Source organism: Macaca fascicularis, chromosome 7 (genome assembly GCF_037993035.2).
Source record: "Macaca fascicularis isolate 582-1 chromosome 7, T2T-MFA8v1.1".
NCBI classification, from domain to species: domain Eukaryota; kingdom Metazoa; phylum Chordata; class Mammalia; order Primates; family Cercopithecidae; genus Macaca; species Macaca fascicularis.
The window spans coordinates 13,553,907-13,573,770 of record NC_088381.1 but is presented as its reverse complement, the minus strand read 5'-3'; the positions used below and the strand labels follow the sequence as shown (position 1 = coordinate 13,573,770).

Here is a 19,864-nt window from a genome sequence, read left to right as displayed (position 1 = left end):
TCTTTTTTTTTTTTAAATCTCATTTGAAATCCTGATGCAGGTTTCTCAGTGGGATGCCCTAAATTAAACCCCTGGAAGGTAGTCCCTGACAACCGCTGAAAGAAAATACCTTTTGGCTCTTAGTATGGTGTAATCCTGTTTTCAAAGTACTATATTTAAGAGGAAAAAGGCGTAAAGAAGTGATGACGGAAAATTAGTCTATAAAAATACTGTGTTGCAGTTCCATTACTACATTATTCTTCATTTTTAACTGTAACGTTTCTGAATAACCCAAACAAGCTGGGTAGTGGGCAGTCCCCTCTCTCCTAGCACTCTCTCTTCCATGTTGGCATAGGGCAGAGTTGAGATGGAGCACCATTTTTATAAGCAGTATATGACGTGTGTCTCACATCTTCTCTGCATATATGCACAGAGTGAAACACTGGGTGGGATATAACCTAGTGTCCATAGGGCAGGGAGAGTGGAGGGAGGGAACCTAAGGCTTGGTGACTACTAGAAGCCAGGGGATCTCTTTCCTGAGCACTTTCTTCAAAGCAGGTTTGTTCTCCTCAGGTTCTAATTAATATATCTAGAGGCTTTTGCTATCAATCTGTGCATTTCACTAGCATTTGAGTGTTTACTCTTTCTCAGGGCTTGGGAATCAGAAATGCAAAAGCTCACAGACAGACAAACTAGTAAAAGCTCACAGACAGACAAACTAGTAAACAGATAAAGTGCAAGAAGAAAAGTAAATAACAAAGGTAAGAGCAAACTGCTGAAGAAGTAGGGAGCATAGTACACTAGCTCTGTTAATGGCAGCTGGGGAAAGCTTTATGAAGGAGATTCCTTTTTCTCTGAGTTTTAAAGGTTGCATAGGAGTTTGCTAGTAAAGAAGAATGGGAAAGGAGGAAGGAAAAATGAAGAGAAAGGGCATTCAAGGCCAATAGGAAGGATTACAGGTATGGAATCTTGAAAGATCCCTTGGTTCAGAAAAGTCTTTAAAATTCAGCAGATGTTTCTGCTTCAAAATCATATTTAACTTGAGCTTTAGATCCACAGGAAATAATCATAAGCCTGTAGATAAAGGGTAGGCTCATACTGGATATACTCATCTGTGTAAAAATTATGAGACGCTTGTTTCTTGGTTCATATTTAATTTTAAATGTACTGTCATCCAGTGTCTCTCTGGGACATAAATGTGAACATACAGGGCCTCTCTCTTGGCATTTATTTCCTTAGCCAGTGAGGGCAAATCCAGAATTTAGCTTCACCCTTCACATCTTCTTCTCCCAGCAGCTTGAGGAGAGGAATGTAGAGGAGGTGAGCATGGGCTTTGGAGGACCAGTGCTACTCTGCCACTTTCTGTGTGGCCTTTGACAAGTTATCTAATCTCTTTGAGTCTCAGTTTTCTTATCTGTACAATGGAGATGATAGTAGTTATTTTATTCGTTTGTTGTGAAGATTAAATAACGACTGGAACATTACAAGTGCCCAATGGAAGTTACTTGTGGTAATGATCATAATGAAAGTGACAACAGTGTGGATGAAGAAGAGATGGGCCAGGCGCGGTGGCTCATGCCTGTAATACCAACACTTTGGGAGACCGAGGTGAGCAGATCACGAGGTCAAGAGATGGTGACCATCCTGGCCAGCATGGTGAAACCTCGTCTCTACTAAAAATACAAAAATTAACAGGGTGTGGTGGTGGGCGCCTGTATTCTTAGCTACTTGGGAGGCTGAAGCAGGAGAATCGCTTGAACCAGGGAGGTGGAGGTTGCAGTGAGCGGAGATTGCATCACTGCACTCCAGCCTGGCAACAGCGCGAGACTCTATCAAAAAAAAAAAAAAAAAAAAAAAGAGGGAACGGTGTTCTAGAGAGAGAACTGGTACTGAAAACTCCTATAAACTATAGAAATTTGCCTATGTATATGTATATATGTATCTGACTATAGGCAAAAACATTAAGTTCATCTACAAATATATTTCAATAATTGTGCACAAATCGATGAAGCATTTTAAACAGTGACAATTTAATTTATATAAATTTAGGTTTAAAATAGCATATAACACATATAAATATCTTTATATTCATAAATATACCTACTTCCTGGCAATGGGTTGTCTGCAAGATATCAATATTGGTATCTGTCTACCTATATTTGTGTATGTATAAAATTAGCGAACTTACATTGTGCAAAATTAAAATGTTAGTGAATATGGTAAATTTCTGTTGCTACAAAAAGAGACAGAAAAAAGGTCTTGTTCCTCCAGATGAGTTGTCATTCTTTATTTACTTAACATATATTTTGTATGAACATATTTAACGATTAAACCTGGTCTAGAACTAGGGAGAAATGTGACAATTAAATAATGTACCTCAAGTTCCCTAAAAAAAGTACAAGTACTGTTAACCCAATACATATTAATTTGTTTTATTTCTCTGAAGAGACAAGGCTGAGAAGTCAGTTTTAGGTATTCGTTTGACAGTGTGCCAAATGTCACAGAAACATTGTTCTATCTTTTAAAAAGTGACTTTAAAGGATGTGAATATACCATTGTAATCCCAGTTCTATGAAATGTTTAACTGTACTGTACAGTGAGGACATCAAAGTCCATGAGATCCTACTTCATGGACAGTAGGCTTCAAATATTGGTAGCATCTCTGGGTTCTGAGGGTCAGTCCAGTGCTGTCCATGTCAGAGTCTTCACTTGGACTGTGTTAAACCAGTTATGAAACTTCTGGGTCTCAAGAACTCTTGCTGTACTGAATATAATTAAAGCTCTTGTAGGAACTGGCTGACTTCTGGAGAAGAGTTTGCACGTTTCTATTTGAAGCCAACTTGGACCAGGTCTACCTCAGTCCCAACCCCAGGGCCCCAGAACTAATCTGTTCTCTGTGCTTAGACCTTTTCCTGTAGAATCAAACATTGTTTGGATCTGCCATTGATAACAGTGTTCAGACAAGGTGATGCTTTGAAAAGTAAAAGATAATTGACAATGTTAATGTGAGAATACCAGTGGCGGTAGCACTGACTTGAAGTTGCCATGCCTGGACTCCAGTTTGTCCTTGAGGATGTGTAGCTGTGGCATCTTGGGCAAGGATTTAATCTCCTGGCTTCAGTTTCCTCAATGGTAAATGTCAGTTTTGGCGGGGATGGGGTAAGTGGAGGAAGATGGACTAGGACTGTCTTGGTTGTTGCACTGTTTTTCTGATAGGACGAGGAGAAAGAAGGCCACATCTCTGTGGTATCAGACTCATCATAGCACATCGTCATTGCTTTTATCATTCTTTCATTCCAAATCATGTGCTTGATATTCAAAATATCGATAGATTGTTGGTTAAATGGAATAAAGTAATATGCCAAACAATGAAGTAGCATCTTTTTGCCTGGATGGTTGATTTTTTTTTCCTTTCTTTTTGAGATAGGGTCTCACTCTGCTGCCCAGGCGAGAGTACAGTGGTGTAATCACTGCCCACTGCAGCCTCGAACTCTTGGGACCAAGCCGTCCTCCCACCCCAAGCTGCGGTGTTCACCACCATGCCTGGCTCATTTTTTGTAGAGAGAGGGTCTCACTATGTTGCCCAGGTTGGTCTCAAATTCCCGAGCTCTAGCAATCCTCCCAAACAGGCCTCCCAAAGTGCTGGGATTACAGGCATGAGCCACCATGCCAAGCCTGCCTAGGTAGTTTTTTTTTTGTTGTTGTTGTTGTTGTTTTGAGACAGAGTCTCGCTCTGTCTCCTAGGCTGGAGTGCAGCGGCGCGATCTCTGCTCACGGCAACCTCTGTCGCCTCCCGGGTTCGCACCATTCTCCTGCCTCAGCCTCCAGAGAGGCTGGGACTACAGGCGCCTGCCACCGCGCCCAGCTAATTTTTTTTTTGTATTTTTAGTAGAGACGGGGTTTCACCGTTGTTCGCCAGGGTGCTCTAGATCGCCTGAACTTGTCATCCACCCACCTCGGCCTCCCAAAGTGCTGGGATTATAGGCGTGAGCCACCGCGCCCGGCCTAGGTAGTTTTTATGACCATGAATTTTATGAATGAGAATTTTCTTTTCTTTTTTTTAATCTTTTTTTAAAAATCTTTTCGTAATCCTAGGTGAAGACCTGGGATTACAGGTGTGCACCACTACATTTGACTGATTTTTGTATTTTTTGTAGAGACGGGGTTTCACTTATATTGCCCAGGCTGGTCTCGAACTCCTGGGCTCAGGTAATTCACCTACCTCAGCCTCCCAAATTGTTGGGATTACAGGTGTGAGCCACGGCACCCAGTCTTGATAGAATTTAGTATCAATCATCTGAGGATCCTCTCACAGTGTGCCGATGTCCTTCCTTGATTCAGTGGATACCCAGCTATGCATATGGGTACTTGCCTGCACCCAGGTGCCGATGGTATCCCAGGATTTAACTTCCTGCAGTTAGACACTCTCATTATTGCTCTTTTAAGTAGGTGTGTGCTGGAGCTACCCACCAGAGCAGTGTCCTGCTCTGAGCATAATCTGCTCAGCTAAGGAAAGCATGTGTGACTTCCTTGAGAGCATAGGTATAAATCCAGCTAGAGATGCTCTCAAAATGCTTCAGAGTCTTAAGACAGGAGGAGGACCCAGGGATTAGATTCAGGCCTTCAGACAACAACAAAGGAGGACAGCAAACCAAGGGGATGCTCTCTGTGCTTTATGGCAGTGGTCCTCGAGCTGGAGTGGGCATGAGACCCCCTTGCAGGGATTATTAACAGGGCCCCGCTCCTAGAGTTTCAGATTCAGTGGGTCTCAGCTAAGACTGAGAATTTGCATTTCTCACAATTTTTCAGCTAGTGCCAATGCAAAGAGCCAATGTTCTATAGCTTCTTTCTCTCTGTTTAACACTTACTACCAGAAGACTAGGATGGGGATTTAGAACACAGTGAATAAGGCCCAGGCCAGATTGCAGTTACTCACCATGACCGCTAACCTCATTCATGGGAGTAAAGTAGAATTTTAACTACCTACCTCTTCCTGAGGCTGCATCTCATTTCTATTTAGATAATCTAGTCAGTGGCTTCCCAAAGCCAGTTAAAGCACCAGTGCTATGCTGATTGCCTAAGCAAACACGAGGAATTGTCGAAATTACAAATTCCTTTTGCCAGCCCTAGGACATTTTGAATCAGTAGGTCTGGGATGAGGCCTGGGGACCTGTGTTTTTAACAATCTCCTCTGATCATTTAATCCACTTCCGATTTATCTGTCCACAGGCCTTGAGTCTTCCTTTCCATGGTCACACACAATATGTTTCACTAATGCACATTTATTTACCCAAAACTTAGACTATGCCCTTGGTCAAGGGATTAGCAACCTTTCAAAAGGAGCATGCCCAGTATTTCTTTATGTAGCTCTTCATCATCAGAGGCGTCAGTGCTGGTGGAATGGCCTTTGGTTTAGCTCTGCAGAAAAGCCCTGTGGGTACTGAGCTCTTCAAAGAAGCTCTGTTCCCGGCATGTTTAGAAGTTACTGTGTGCACACAGGTAACTCACTCAGCTGTTCCAAAGGAACAAGACCTTCACCCTTTAGATATATAATGTGTACAGTTGCCCCACCATGGGGGTTGGTAAAAAGTGGGGAGGGCACTTGCAAAAGCTCATTGATAAGCTCAGTCATTTACTCACCCAACTGACAATCACTGGTTATCTGCTCTGAGTCAGGCATGGAGGTATCTTCTCATAATCAAAAGATAAGCCATAAACAGTTCCTGCCCTCAAGGATTCCACAATTTTGAATCCTAACTTCAGATGCTATCTCCTTACCTCATTTGGCACGTGCATTTGTGCTGGTATACATACCTTTTTCCAGCACATAAACTCATTTGGCACATGTGCCAAGGATTGCCAACTATCTTATACACACAACCACACACACACACACACACACACACACACACACAGCCCTAAAAGAAAAAAACACCAATATCCATGTTGAGTTACTAACTCTAGCATCAGCTGCAACATTTTATTTTAGGTTGCAGTTCACACAGTTGTCTTTCAAAAATTTTCTTTATGCTGTTGTTGGTTCTCTGTGCTGGAGTTGGTCCACAGTCCATTGGAGGAAAAAACACTTGTGTTTATTGTTGTGTTTGGGAGAGGAAAATTCCTCTTTTTATAGAGGTATAAACATATATTAGTTTAAAATTTTGTGTCTAGTATCTAGTCATTAATACAAAACTAGACACATTATTGTTTATAATTATTTGTTACACTGGATCTAAATTCAAATATTTTACATTTATATACAACGGGTTGCTTTATATTAAAATTTTTGTGATACTCCTGTCTTGTCCAGTTTAAGTCAGTCATCAAAGGATGCTCAATCTAGCTATATTTTTTTTTGAGCTACATATAGTGAATCATATAGTTTGAAGGTGTTACCAGCCCTCTTTGCTTTTAAGAAAGAAAAAATGCGCTATGGAAATGCTGTCTCTCATTTTTAAGGTCATTGATTGGGTTAAAAAGGCAAATGAGTTTTTTCGTTGAACTTCCTTCAATTAAGCCATTAACCTTTTAAAATAAGTGCATTCAAAAATCTATCAAAAAAAGCTAAATGAGATTTTAACAAAATCCTGACAATTTCAGCTTAAACATATACACAGAAACCATATGTGCTTAGAAAGAAATATATACACACAGGCATTGTTTACAGAGTGTGTTTTTATATTTGGAAGACATTGAAGGAAGAGCTATTCCATACATACATTATCTGAAATGTACATTCAGATAGCCTACATAGATTTCATATTAACAGACAAAGATATCTTTATCCATGGTAGGTAGACAGACAGACTGACTGACTTCAAACTTGCACTTGCAGTGTGGATTTTTTTCCCTCATCTCCGGGTACTGCTTTTCAAAATCGCCTCAGGCTACAGAACAGCACCTCAGATCCCCAAGGCCCACTGCCTGGCTCCTAATAGCCACTCTCCATCTGTGTCACATGAACAGCTGATGAGATCGCGCCAGTGTCTGTATTTTGGAGAGCACATCCACCCAGGTTAAAATGCTAGGGTTGCCAAGGAGCAGTCAGAAGCCATTAGTGTGGGTGAGAATTTGCCTTGCAGCAGTTCCTTGGCATGGTGGAAAGCGTGTGCACGTGTCCCTGCATGAGCTTGGGTGTGCTTGTATGTGTGTGTGTCTCCTTGTCCAGGCGACACCCTGGTGTACATGGGTGTGCAGGGAGGATGCCAGATGAAAACTAGACTCTGTATATCCAGTATAGAAAGAGTCAAACGCCTTTTGTTTCGCTGTCTACTGATTCGTTCTTTGACTATATGGGGTCCCCCCCTTTTATTTTTATCATAACAGAAGGCAAAGAAAAAGAGAACAGCAACTTCGGGGTCATGCTCTAGTGTTTGGGCAGATGGAAGGGAGCTGCTTTGCCTTGGGGCAGGGTGGTTGTAATGAAGTGGCCTGTCAGTCTGTAAATAGTGAGGGTCATCTCTTCCATGTGATGGAGGGGATCGCATTGCAGTGAAAATGGAAATGTCAATAAAATTAATCTGCCAGCTCTTTGCTGTGGCTTTTCTGCTTCTCTGGTCAAAGAAGGTTGAGGGTTTCTTGGCAAGAAAGGAAAAGAACAGGTACAGGGAAGCCCACAGAGCAGACCCAGAAGTTAGAAGGCAAGTGGCCCAGTGGGCGGGATGGCTGTGCTGTAGCACAGTCCGAGAGGAGGGAGCACGTCTGGGAAGGAGCTGGTGGCTCTCTAGTATTCCTCAGAAAGCTACAGAGCATCCAGCTCAGGCTACATTGAGCACAGAGTTTATTGTTTTAGGCTTTCTTGGACAAGGTTTTTACTTAGCATGGGATTTATGGCATTTACTGCTAATGAATGTCTATTCTTAAATTACAAAAACCCCCATCTCAGTGCAATTCCCAGATGTCCTTCCAGGACCCTGGCTTCTTAAACACCAGCAGGGAGCATAAACTCTCCACTTCTCTGTTTTCCTCTTTCGTGTGGCTTCAGGCTAATGATGTGCAAGGAAAACACAGCCATCTAGAAAGCCCCAGTGCTGTCCCCGTATTCTTCATTTATTTTGCATTTGATTATGCCACAAGTCGGATCTTGTTTCTTTCCTTTTTTTAAAGTTATTAGTTCAAATATTAATGTAGGGATATGGCATATATTGCTGCTCTTGATTGATGCCTTCCCCAAAACAGGAAGACGTGCTCGTATGAATTTTAAGAAAGTAGGGGTCCTGCAATGCCTTGCCAGAAGAGTTTTTCAGATACATAATTTAGATGCCCTCCAGGCAGGCTTTCAAGGCATTTTTGCCGGAGGGCAAGAAAAAATAACTATGACTGTTAAAAGTAAATGATTTTTGCTAATGCACAATTAATGCCAGAGAAAAGCACAGAAGAGAAAGATGTTGATAGAAACTTCTGATTAAGTGAGCACCGTACCTTGATGTGTATCTTTTTTTTTTTCCATGATAATGATCAGTGGTGCAGAGAGCTAAAAAGTTTTCATGTCATGCAAATGCCGAGTGCAGGGTCATATGAGAAGTGCGCGAATGTGCGTGCTTAGGAGGTGACAGCTCTAGGAGGGGCAGAGCAGGCAGTGCGTTATGTGCAATGAACAGTGACACAGTTACTGTCACCTATGCAGGCAGCCTAGAATATATAGACTACAGAACATTTAACTTGATTACCCTACAGTATGTGTTCACTCTGGGCATGGGGATGCGTTTCCACTGAATGGGTTTTCTGATGGCGTTTTCCCACATTGGATTCCATAATTGACAAAGAGCTACTGCACTGTGTCAAGTGCACAATTATAATTGAATTAATGATATGGGCAAGTGTGAGACACACAAAATTAACATTTGAAGAGGCCTGGTTTAATTTTGTCTTTTACATATTTGTGTCTCCAATTATACTTTAATGAAAGAGAATATACCCGCTTAATGGATTTCTTTCAACAAGCTTAGCTGAGCTCATCATTAGCTGCACTTGTGGTTGGCACCCTTGCGATGTTTTCTCTAATGTATTTTTATTTCTTTCTACTAGGGGATGGTTTAGACAACAGTGTAGCTTCACCTGGTACAGGTGACGATGATGATCCGGATAAGGACAAAAAACGCCAGAAGAAAAGAGGCATTTTCCCCAAAGTAGCAACAAATATCATGAGAGCATGGCTCTTCCAGCATCTCACAGTAAGTCAAGATGAAAGAGAAAAAAAAATAGTGTTTGTTGTTTTGCTAGCAAGTTATACGGTCTCACACAGATTTTTTTTTTAAACTAAGGTGCCTATTTTCTTATTCTTGAAATCTGATGACTAACAGAGTAGTTAAGTTTTTTTTTTTTTTAAATCAACTATTACCATCCAAAGAACACCCTCTAGAAAGCAGCAGGTTTTTAAGAAGCCGGGAATGGACTTTATTTAAAATGATCTAAGACCCTAAACAGCATATATAAGTAAATTTGTTATTTATGCTAAAAGTGTGAGAGCAACTTCAGATAATGCAAAGCAACCAAGGGAAATGGCTGTAAGGAGCTTACAAATCCATAAACATTGCTGATTACACTATTAACGAAAGCCGTCTCCTCTAGGAGGCAAAAAAAAAAAAAAAAAAAAAAAAAAGCACCTTGCCACGTGCATGTCCAAGCCCACAGTATCAGGTGCAGCTTTAATTGCTGAAGCAGTTTACAAATATATCATGTATTTATATGACAAATTCAGAAGGGTTATAGGTGCTATAATGCCTTTGTTTGCAAGGTGGACATTAAAGATTCTTTTTTAGCTGCTCAAGTCCATTATCTTAAAAGCTAACCATATTCACTTCTGGAAACGGTTTTACTATGTGCAACATTTTAAAAGTAACAATTTAGCTTTATCTTCCTGTTTGCGATCCTTGTATGTGTGGATACATACTGTTGACTCTAAGACTCTCATGACCAAAAAAATACAATATATTTTTACAGAGAAACTAGGCATGCTTATATTTTACTGTTCATTTGGAAATTCTGGGAAACCAGTAAAAATTTCAGAGGATGCTTCTTGCTATAATATTGTTTTCAGGCCATTCATTTAGGCTAATACTTAAAAATAGAGTAACACATTGAAAGCTGAAGGTCTTCTTTGATTATCCAACTTGTGTGTTGCCATGCTGAATGACATTAGTTACAGTGTCATGGGTCCAGGACAAGGTTCCACTTTTATTTATGGTGGTGGTGGCTGATCTGCTCTTCTTGCAGAGCTGCAAAGGGCAAGGGGTGGAGCGGTGGTGGGGAGGGAAAAGTGATAGATTCACATTCCTAAATCGGCCATTTTGATGTAAGGACATTAGTAGCAAACTAAGGTGTATCGATCCGGCCTGTGGTGTCAGGATTAGCTGGGAGAACCAACGAGGCTGCCGTGGTAGTGGTTATTCTTGCCTTGCAGCTATGGCCATTTCAAAGGTCAGGGCCCTGTACTGACTCGGCTCAGAGGAATTAGACAGAACATGCGGTCTCTGGGCTGATTACTTAACCAAAGACAAAATAATGAGTCCTAAGCAAATACTGACTAATTGAAAGGGCTGTAAATCCATTACATATTGGTCAGGGATAATCAGGAGTATTTAATCACTTTTATCTATTCAGGAGCACTGAAGCTGCAACAGCAAAGCCCTGAACCTTGCCATGTGGTTATTATTCTCATCATTATCAAAATTACTTCACAGCTGTTCTTTGCTACATCACCTCAGCTGGAGATTTACTAACCTGTAAAATGTTTTTAATTTGGAAGTCGAGTGAGTGTGAGGGGAGGGGTTTCTCATTTTTAAATGAAGGTTGGTTTGGTTAGAGTAGCAACTAAGAAAGGCAGTGTAGCTGCGGATGACAGGCCAGCTGCCTTCTCCTGACCAGCTCACCTGTTTGGTTCGCTCCCTCTGTCTTCCTCCATGCTTGGTCTTTCTTGGTCGAAAATAAACACTTCAACAGCTGCTTTCCAAGCAAACAGCTACGTGTGTTTTCAACCTCTCTGTCATCAAAACCCATGTCAGAGAACAGTAGAACCTTAGAGAATGCAGCTGCTCCGTTTATAGATGAGGAAACCCAGAAAGGGGAGTTACTAGCTGAAGGTCAAGCTGAGACAAGGACCCAAGCCTTCCAAGCCGCCGACTCTGCGATTTTTCCACATTACAATGACTTTGCCAAAATGACGATCACCTTTACCAGTTGCATAGAGATCTCACAGTCTCCACCATCAATACGCTCAGTCACAGGGGAGAAATACGGAGAAGGCAAGTGCTGTTTTCTTTTCTTGTTTTGAAAGCTCCGTGCTACCCCAACCTTTCCAAATATAGTAAGCCTTACACCTGTGTTTCATGAGTCGAATCTCACGTGGGGAGTGTCAGCAGCCCTTGATGCCTTATCTCCCACCTCCCTGGCCAGGACAGAACCCAGCATGCACCATGGCCACAGACTGAGAGTTGTGGGTGGCCGGTTATTTCTGGGCACTTGTTGTAACTCTGCTGTGCTGCGAACCAACGGTAAGGGCTTGTACTCACCTCGAGAGTGCTTTCATCTGGTTGAATGTATGCAAGGCTTTGTGCAGAATTCTCTGTCCAACTCTAATTTTTAATGACTGCCTGTCCTCGGGTGGGGAGAGAGGACTCAAATAGCCTAAGCTGGGGGAGTTGGGAAGTCTGCATTCACGCTCCGTGATCCTCTGTACTGGCTGAACCTCAGTTAAGTCCATTCAGTTCCCTGGACCTTCTGTTTCCCCGTTTTTCAAATGAGAGGGACGCGTTGCAGGATGGATCACCTCCTTTCCCATGCTCCTGGCTTTTGGTTCTGCTCAAGGACATTTAGTCAGAGCAATGCCCTGTCCCAGCCTCATGGGTCATTCTTTCCTCTCTTTTCCCCTTTCTCGTTGCTTTTGCTTTTCACTAAGTGCTTTATTTCTCTCCTGACCTTCACAACATGCCCCTTTCATTACTTTCTCCCACTGGCTTTGTCTCCCATCTTTCTCTCGGTGCCGCTCCCCTGCCTTTTCTGCACCTCCCTGGTAGCTTTAGGAAATTCTCCTCTGCTTGCTCTTTGAAAATGTTTTCCTTCTTCATCCACACTTCACCCCACTGCAGAGAAGAGGTTCAGTAACTTTGATGAGAATGGTCCTGTAAAACTTTTACTTTCCAATCTTTAATGAGCTGAAAGATTTACTCAGCTGTAATTCTGAGCTCAGAAACCAAGAATAGAGACCCCTAACTAGCGACATGTTAATTTAGATTTCTTTTCTTACATGCACTAACAGGCATGAGGAAGTCCTTGGAACTGGAGATGCCCCACTATATTTTTCTGTCATTTAATTAATTTCAACTTTCAAAGTGAAATGTTGGCTCTAGCTCCCTGAAAGTAGATGCAGTCTAAATTATTATTTCATGTAAATTTCTTTACAAGTGCATGATTCAATATGCATTTCTCCATTATTAGTCTCTTTAACATTATTTCAAACTGGTTTGTTCCCTTTTGTGCAGTGTGACCTGTTCTTGTATTACAATAATCCCCGATGTACCCTTTTTTCTTTCTTTTTTAAAAAAGAAGCTAATTGAATTATCTCATTATTTTAATTTGTTAAGCAAATGTATTTTGCATCTCAGGATGTGTTCTTAAAGAAGGGGGCTGCTGAGGCTTTGCCCCCTGAATGGGCCATTGGCCCATTTTGACATTCATGCATTCATTAACTAGCAGAACATAAAAGAACTCTGGTTGTATTTTTTTTCCCAAACACCCAACCAGCGTGGAGCAACTTTTCCCAATAAGCCACAGGGGTCTTTCTACATATGTTCTCAACTGCAAGCTATTGTCACCTATTCTGAATACCTCAAAAGGCCCAGAGGTGGAAAAAAACCTACCTCCACAAAGGCCAACTGTAGCAATTGTGAAGTCTTAGTCTCAATATGACAAAAATCATTCACCCTCAGTTTTCTTGGAAGAACAAGTTCCACTCCAACTGTAACAGTTCAAACAATCTCTCAAATTCCTTTGCACCACCAGCTTTAGGGGAAAAGGTAACAAACTCGCACTAATTGATTACGCTGAGGAAAATATTTAAACAAAGTCCAAAGTGGCATTTAAAAAAATCGAGTGATTTGATAAACGATTTCCATAGTCAGAATTAAGCATTCTGAATTTGCTTCGTCTGGGGCTAAATATTCATAATTAGCCTCAAATTTTTAGTTTCTAACTACCTATTTTCAAAATGCCCCTTAGAAAAATCCCCCCTAAAAAAATTCACAATAATTTTAACAAAATAAATCTGTCTATATATTTTTAGAAATTCAACTAGCAAAAAACTTTGTGTATACCATTACCCTCTTCCGTTGGTTGATGGCTCTGCCTAACTTCTCAAGCTAAGAAATTCCGTGAAGATTGAAGAAAGAATCTCTTGGAAATGTGTGTGCCTTTGCTGGAAAGTACCCAGTGGCAAAACGAACAAACAAACAGACAAAAACTTAGGGAAATCCTAGAGAAGTACATTGCTTTTGCTAGCACATGGAGATTATGATATCATAAAAGTAAGCCTGCCATTACAACTGTTTTTATTTGACTTCAAAGATAAAGAAAGAAACAGCAAGCAATAATACCCAGGCTGACGGTTTATTCATAACCATGAAAAAACTCCTCCACGCCAAGAAGCCCTTAGTGTGCTCAATTAGGCCCTTGGGCACCTCCACTTGCCACCTTCAAGAGCTCCTCCAGTTGTGCTGCAAATAATATATTTGATCATGGAATAGAAACTGGAAGTGCTCACATACAAAGACACTGCTTGCTCATACCAGTTTCTGACTGAAGGTCTTCTTATTTGAAAACATAGCGATAAAGCTCACACTTAGGAGATGGGGGACTTCTTTCAAAGATGTGTGTTACAGAATCAGAGGCAAATTTTACTTTTAAAAGTGACATAAGCTGAGGCGGGAGGATCGCTTGGGAGTTTGACACCAGCCTGGGCAACATAATGAGATCCCATCTCTACAAACCAATAAAAATTTAGCCGGGTGTGGTGCACCCATGCCCGGTGGTCCCCGCTACTCAGAAGGCCAAGGTGGGAAGATCATTTGAGCCCAGGAGTTTGAGGTTGCAGTGAGCTAGGATGGAACCACTGCACTCCAGCGTAAGCAACAGAATGAAACCCAGCCACACACAAAAAAAGTGATATAATATTATGTATGCAGCCGCCTTGAAACTACAGATTCTAAAACGTCTGCCTTTCGTTCATGACAAAGATATGTCCCCTCTTCATACCTCCGGGGGTTGGGGAGACGGATGAAGCCCACCTCTCAGGTGTTTACTCATTTTACTGCTTGCCTATTACAATCTGTCTTATGGGATTTTGTAAAGGCCTGGGTTTGGTAATAAAAATGGGCTGTAAAGGATATCATCCTACAGAGACAGTGCACCCAAGTTATAAGTATATTCAGTTCCATGTTATGGTAGAGAAACCTGTCTCTCCACTGAATTCATCAAGACCATATGACAGTAAACTTAGTCATCTTAAATTTGTTATTGTAATGTACACACACACACACACGCAAAGGAGGAGGGAAAGAGGGAGGGAGAAAGAGAAACAGAGAGACTTAGACTATTTTGCCCTTTGACTAGTTCTCTTTATCTTGTGCAGATCCAGATGGCTTCTTTCTTAAATGAGGCAGTCCAGTGTCGAGGTTAAGAGCACAGGGCCTGGAATCTGCAACACAGTAGAGTTTTGATCTTGAGCCATTACCCTCTCTGAGCCTCATTTTTCATATCCGTAGAAGAAGAATAATTCTAGTTCCACCTAGTAGGGTTATTTTAAGGATTAAGTGAAATAATGTAAAGTGCTCAGCCCTGTGTCTGATTCATATAATAAGTACATAATATAAAGTAACTATAATTCTTATTTTAATCCAGTTAAATGGCTAGCAAAAGGCTTTGACCAATGGACCTGGACATCCAAAGTTACCACATTTGTTCCTGGGATTGTAGCAATGGAGAGACCGGGTTTTGCCAAACAGATCCCAAATATGGCCAGTGCAGTGGCTCGTGCCTGTAACCCCAGCACTTTGGGAGGCTGAGGTGGGAGGAATGCCTGAAGCTCAGGAGTTTGAGACCAGCCTAGACAACATAGCAGTACCCCATCTCTATAATTTTTTTTAATTTCTGGGCATGGTGGTGCATGCCTGTGGTCCTGGCTGCTTGGGAGTATGAGGTGGTAGGATCACCTGAGCCCAGGAGTTAAAGGCTGCATGGAGCCATGATCATGGCACTGCACTCCAGGCTGGGTGACAAAGTGAGACCCTGTCTCAAAGAAAAAAATAATAATAATAATAATATCCAGGCTGGGGGTGGTGGCTCATGCCTGTAATCCTAGCACTTTGGGAGGCCAAGGAGGGTGGACTGCTTAAGGCCAGGAGTTCAAGACCAGCCTGGGCAACATGGTGAGACCTCATCTCTACTAAAAATACAAAAATTAGCCAGGTGTGTTGGCATGCGCCTATAGTCCCAGCTACTGGGGAGGCTGAGGTACAAGAATTGCTTGAGCCTGGGAGGCAGAGGTTGCAGTGAGTGGAGATTATGCCACTGTACTCCAGCCTGAAAAAAGAAAAAAGAAAAACTGAAATACCCCTCAGCAGGAGAGAACATGCTCTACATTCTGCTTTTCGAAATCCATGTTAACATTCGGTGGCTGCTTGTTGAAGCTAGGTGATAGCATCAGAGAGTCCTGGTGTCAGTGAAAGCCAGAGCGTCCTAGTGAGCCTTCAGGGATGGGGTGGAAGGTGGAGAAGAAACGGGCTATGGAGTAGTTCGGAATGTCTCCAGTGGGGCTACATTTGGGAGAGAAAGCTCTCTTTCACCATTTGTCTTCCAGGATATGAACAGACTATAGAGTTGCCATCTTGCTTAGAGTGTGAAAGTCTGGGCTGTCTGCAAGATAGCATGTTATGGTTTTTATTATTTTTTGTTGATTGACTGATTGATTGTAGAGATGGCATCTTGCTATGTTGCCCAGGCTGGTCTTGAACTTGTGGCCTCAACTGATCTTCCCACCTCAGCCTCCCAAAGTGCTGGGATTATAGGTGCAAGCCACAGCACTTGGCCATGATAATGGTTTATAAAAAAGGGATCACCAACTGTGAACTTAGAAGCCTTAGGTGTGGACCCTGTGATATTATTCAACCTCTCTGAACCTATTTCTTACCATCAAAATGAAAGTTATCTGCCCTCCTTAGCTGACTGGGTTGCTGTGTGGGTCAAATGGTGTAGTCAGTTTATAAACTGTAATGTGCTCCACAAATGTCAGGTATTCTGGTCTTCTGGTTGTGTGCTTGGCTTTCCAGCTGCTTGAGACCGCTCGGATCTTATGTAATCACCAAGGGTTAGAGATAGAGTGCTGCCCACCTCTTTCATCCTCCACCCCCAATTTCTCCACTTGTCCATTTCCACAAATGTATCCCTGGAGACACTGTGATAATTTCTATCATTAGACATCTTTTAAGGGTCTTGAATGGTTAATTGAATCAGTATTTCATGGACATTAGTTATTTCCGCTTAGAAATTAGGGCCTTCATGATTCTGAGACTGGTCTACATAATACAAATAGCTATGAGCCAAATGAATACCAAATAGGAAATGTTGACCTTAGTTACACAGTAAGAGATGGTCTTTCTCATATTCAGAGCTGCAAATGTTCACATGCATACAAGTGAGGCACCTAAGAAATACTTACGTGGAGATGCACATGCAGAACACACAGCTGAAAGCACCAGCAAAGAGAGCTTCCCACAAACATGCAGCATAGTGGGGCCGCCCCTAGCCTTAGCCTTTGCGTTGTTTTCCTGCTTGCCAGGAGAAAACATCTGTGAATTATTTGAATGGAATCTTATACTAGAGATCGTCCGAACTGGTGTCATCTCTGTTTCATTTCAGGAAATGATGTCACAATGCATTAAATAACAATGCTGGGTGAATTTATTTTCCCGTGGACATGCTGTCCTAAGCATTCCTCTTCTTTTGCAATGTTTCCAATTAACTGTAAGCTTGAGTGTTCTTCCTATTTCGTAATACTTTTGAGGGGTGGGGATGGGAGATAGGGGTGGGCAGAAGGGTAATTTCAGAGGCTGCTGAGGTTCAGAGCTAATGGCACATCCATCATGTCCTTATTGGGATGGGAGAGTGCTGAGCGCTGGAGCTGTGATCACCAGTGGCAACCTACAACAGTGTTGGTTAGTTTTAAAGAATGTCTAAAGATGGAAGCTTGAGTGTTCTGATGCTGGCTGTCCAAAGAGCCACCAGATAATTTTAATAGTGACCTGCATACTGTAGCTTCTGCCTTTATCAAAGTTTCTCTGCACTTCCTTCTTCAGTAAAGAATAGAGGACATAAGTCAATTCTGTGTGCCATCTGTTGTCGTTTTTACAATTTCTCAAATTAAAGAGACAGGCCAAAAATTTAATGTTGTGTTGGATCCTAGAAGCTCCTCTAGAAGAAAGAAAATTGCAACTGAATTTACTTTGTCTCTCTTGAGGGGGAAAAATTGCATATTGCTATGTCATAACCTTTTACTCGTAGTCCCAATTTGGTTGAATTGGATTATGAGGGCTTCTGCGTGGAAAGAGTGATGTGTTTGGGATTCAGCCGCCTTTGTTCACATGGTTCTGAGTGACACGGTGGTAAAGTCCCCGGAACAGTGGTGGTGCAATGGCTTTTCATGGGGGTCATGAAATGCATAGTCTCCTCCTCAATGCAAAAACATTTTAAGACATGTCAAGACATTTCAAAGTACATCAGACAATCCTGTTTAAAAAGAGGTTCACCTCAGATAGACTGAGAAACTTACCTCCCAGATTATGAGCTACTAACTGACAGATACATTTTAAAAATAGGTAATTGATAGGCAGAACACAGAGTTTTTAGTGCAGCCAAACTACTCTGGATGATACTATGATAGTGGATACGTGTCATTATACATTTGTCCAAACCCACAGAATGTACAACACCAAGAGTGAACCCTAATGGAAGCTATGGACTCTGGGTGATTATGATGTGTCAATGTAGGTTCATCAGTTGTTACAAATGTACTACTCCAGTAGGGGGTGTTGATAATGGGGAGGCTATACATGTGTGGGGCCAGGGATTTATGGGAAATCTCTGTACCTTCCTCTCAGTTTTGCTATGAATCTAAAACTGGTCTAAAAAAATAAAGTCTACTTAAAAAAAAGGAATTGAATGAAAGGATTGAAGAATGAAAGGCTTATTAAATTACCGTCAAAAAGAAACCAAAATAATTATTAGCTCAAAGTTGAGCACTCAATTTCATAAAATATCACTCGAAGTATAATTGTTTAAAAATATGTTAAAGAATTCAAGGAGATGGGGAATTGAGGACCCTTGAATAAAGGAACATAGAAGGCATGTGCATATTGAATATTCAGCTATTTAAAAACTCCAAGAATAGAGTGCCATTAAATGCTATTTAGTGAAATCCCTGAATATTCATTCAGATCATAGAGAAAATTTCCATTTCTTCGTTCCACATGACCACAGTTTGCAAGTATATTCCATGGAGAAGTGGAGTGATTGGGAAGTACAGGGTAAGTTGACTGGGTTATGAGAACACTGACTGTCCCTCAGCTTTGCTGAAGGATAGGGTCATAAGATGACCTTAACGTTCAAGACTAATTTCGATTTTAGAGAGTGTTACTGCACAGATTTCAGAGGACTCCTGGAAATGTCCTGCCTTCTCCAGGCTGTAGTCTGTTTTTGCAATTTGGAACAGATTATGAAGTGTAAAGATAATATCCAGCCCCATTTCTCCTGTTAAGAAATAGTGACTTGGGTAGGAAGCATTAGGTTGGTTGAATGGAATTTGCCTTCTTACATTTATGTGCTGTGTGCCACTTTCCAAATTGATTGGCAGCAGTTGTTTACAGTATGCAGCATAATCACTGGCACCCTTTAAAGGTGTATTATCCTCTTAAAACATAATAGTAATGCCATTTTCATGCTTTTACATTTGCTATTCATATTCTGAACTGCCAAGTCCCAAATCTGCCAGAACTAATTTAAGTTGTTTTTATCTAATAGTGGATAAGTTGTCAAGTCACAATATAATGGCAGATAATTTTTCTTAAACTATAGTTTTACTTCTTGGTTATAATAGATAACATGAATATTTGTTGAATCTGACTTGATTGTCCACACACAAAAAATTACAACTCAAGAGATATTGTCGTGGGATTCTGCAATGACAAGAAATGAAGAGAATATTATTATCTAGTTATTCTGAGCATTATAGAAAATTAACATCGGCCACTAATTAGTTTCCTTCCAGCCACCACTCTCCCCCCGCCAAATTTGCCGATATCTGATTTGCCTGACATAGCCAGATAATGAAGTTCTCCTCTTGTTAATCCCAGCATCAAATCTTGTTGCTGCTGTTAATTTAAATACCTCCGTTATCACATTATAATATAACTGTCTAGATTTTATTTTACTTCTTGCATCATACTCCTGCAATCACAAATATTCCAGAATTAATTTTGTCTTGGAAGTATTTGGCAATTCTGTAATAATTTAGAAAAGTATATTCCCATGACTCAGGCCACACTACAATTGGAAAATGGCTTTTTTCTTACCCAGAGTACATGGTGTGATCCCATCGTATGCTGACAAAAAACAGCCCGAGTGTACTGGGGTGGTGCTACACTAGTCTTTTAAAAGGAGAAAGGCTTTTATCGATAGAAAAGATGAATGCTGGATTATTGCCTGTAGATTTGGTGACACATTGGAACTCTCTATAAAAGCAACCTTATTTTTTTCCCCATGGTGAAAAGTTATAGGTTCCATTTCAGTGTTTCAAGATACCTGCAGGCAGCTCATGAGTTGCTATACTTGTTTTAAACCC

General features: G+C 41.2%; 1 protein-coding gene across 42 annotated transcripts in view; it reads left to right on the top strand.

The window, feature by feature from the left end:
• Nucleotides 1–19,864, top strand: part of MEIS2 (Meis homeobox 2) — a 212,560-nt gene that overhangs the window by 56,821 nt on the left and 135,875 nt on the right. For 35 of the 42 annotated variants that reach the window (XM_073995482.1, XM_073995468.1, XM_073995466.1 and 32 more), the window contains one exon: nt 9,007–9,152. The exons of the other annotated variants lie outside the window; for them this stretch is intronic. In XM_073995482.1, coding sequence (XP_073851583.1) covers nt 9,007–9,152 — 146 coding nt within the window. The remainder of the gene's footprint in view (nt 1–9,006; nt 9,153–19,864) is intronic. 42 annotated transcript variants of the gene reach the window in all.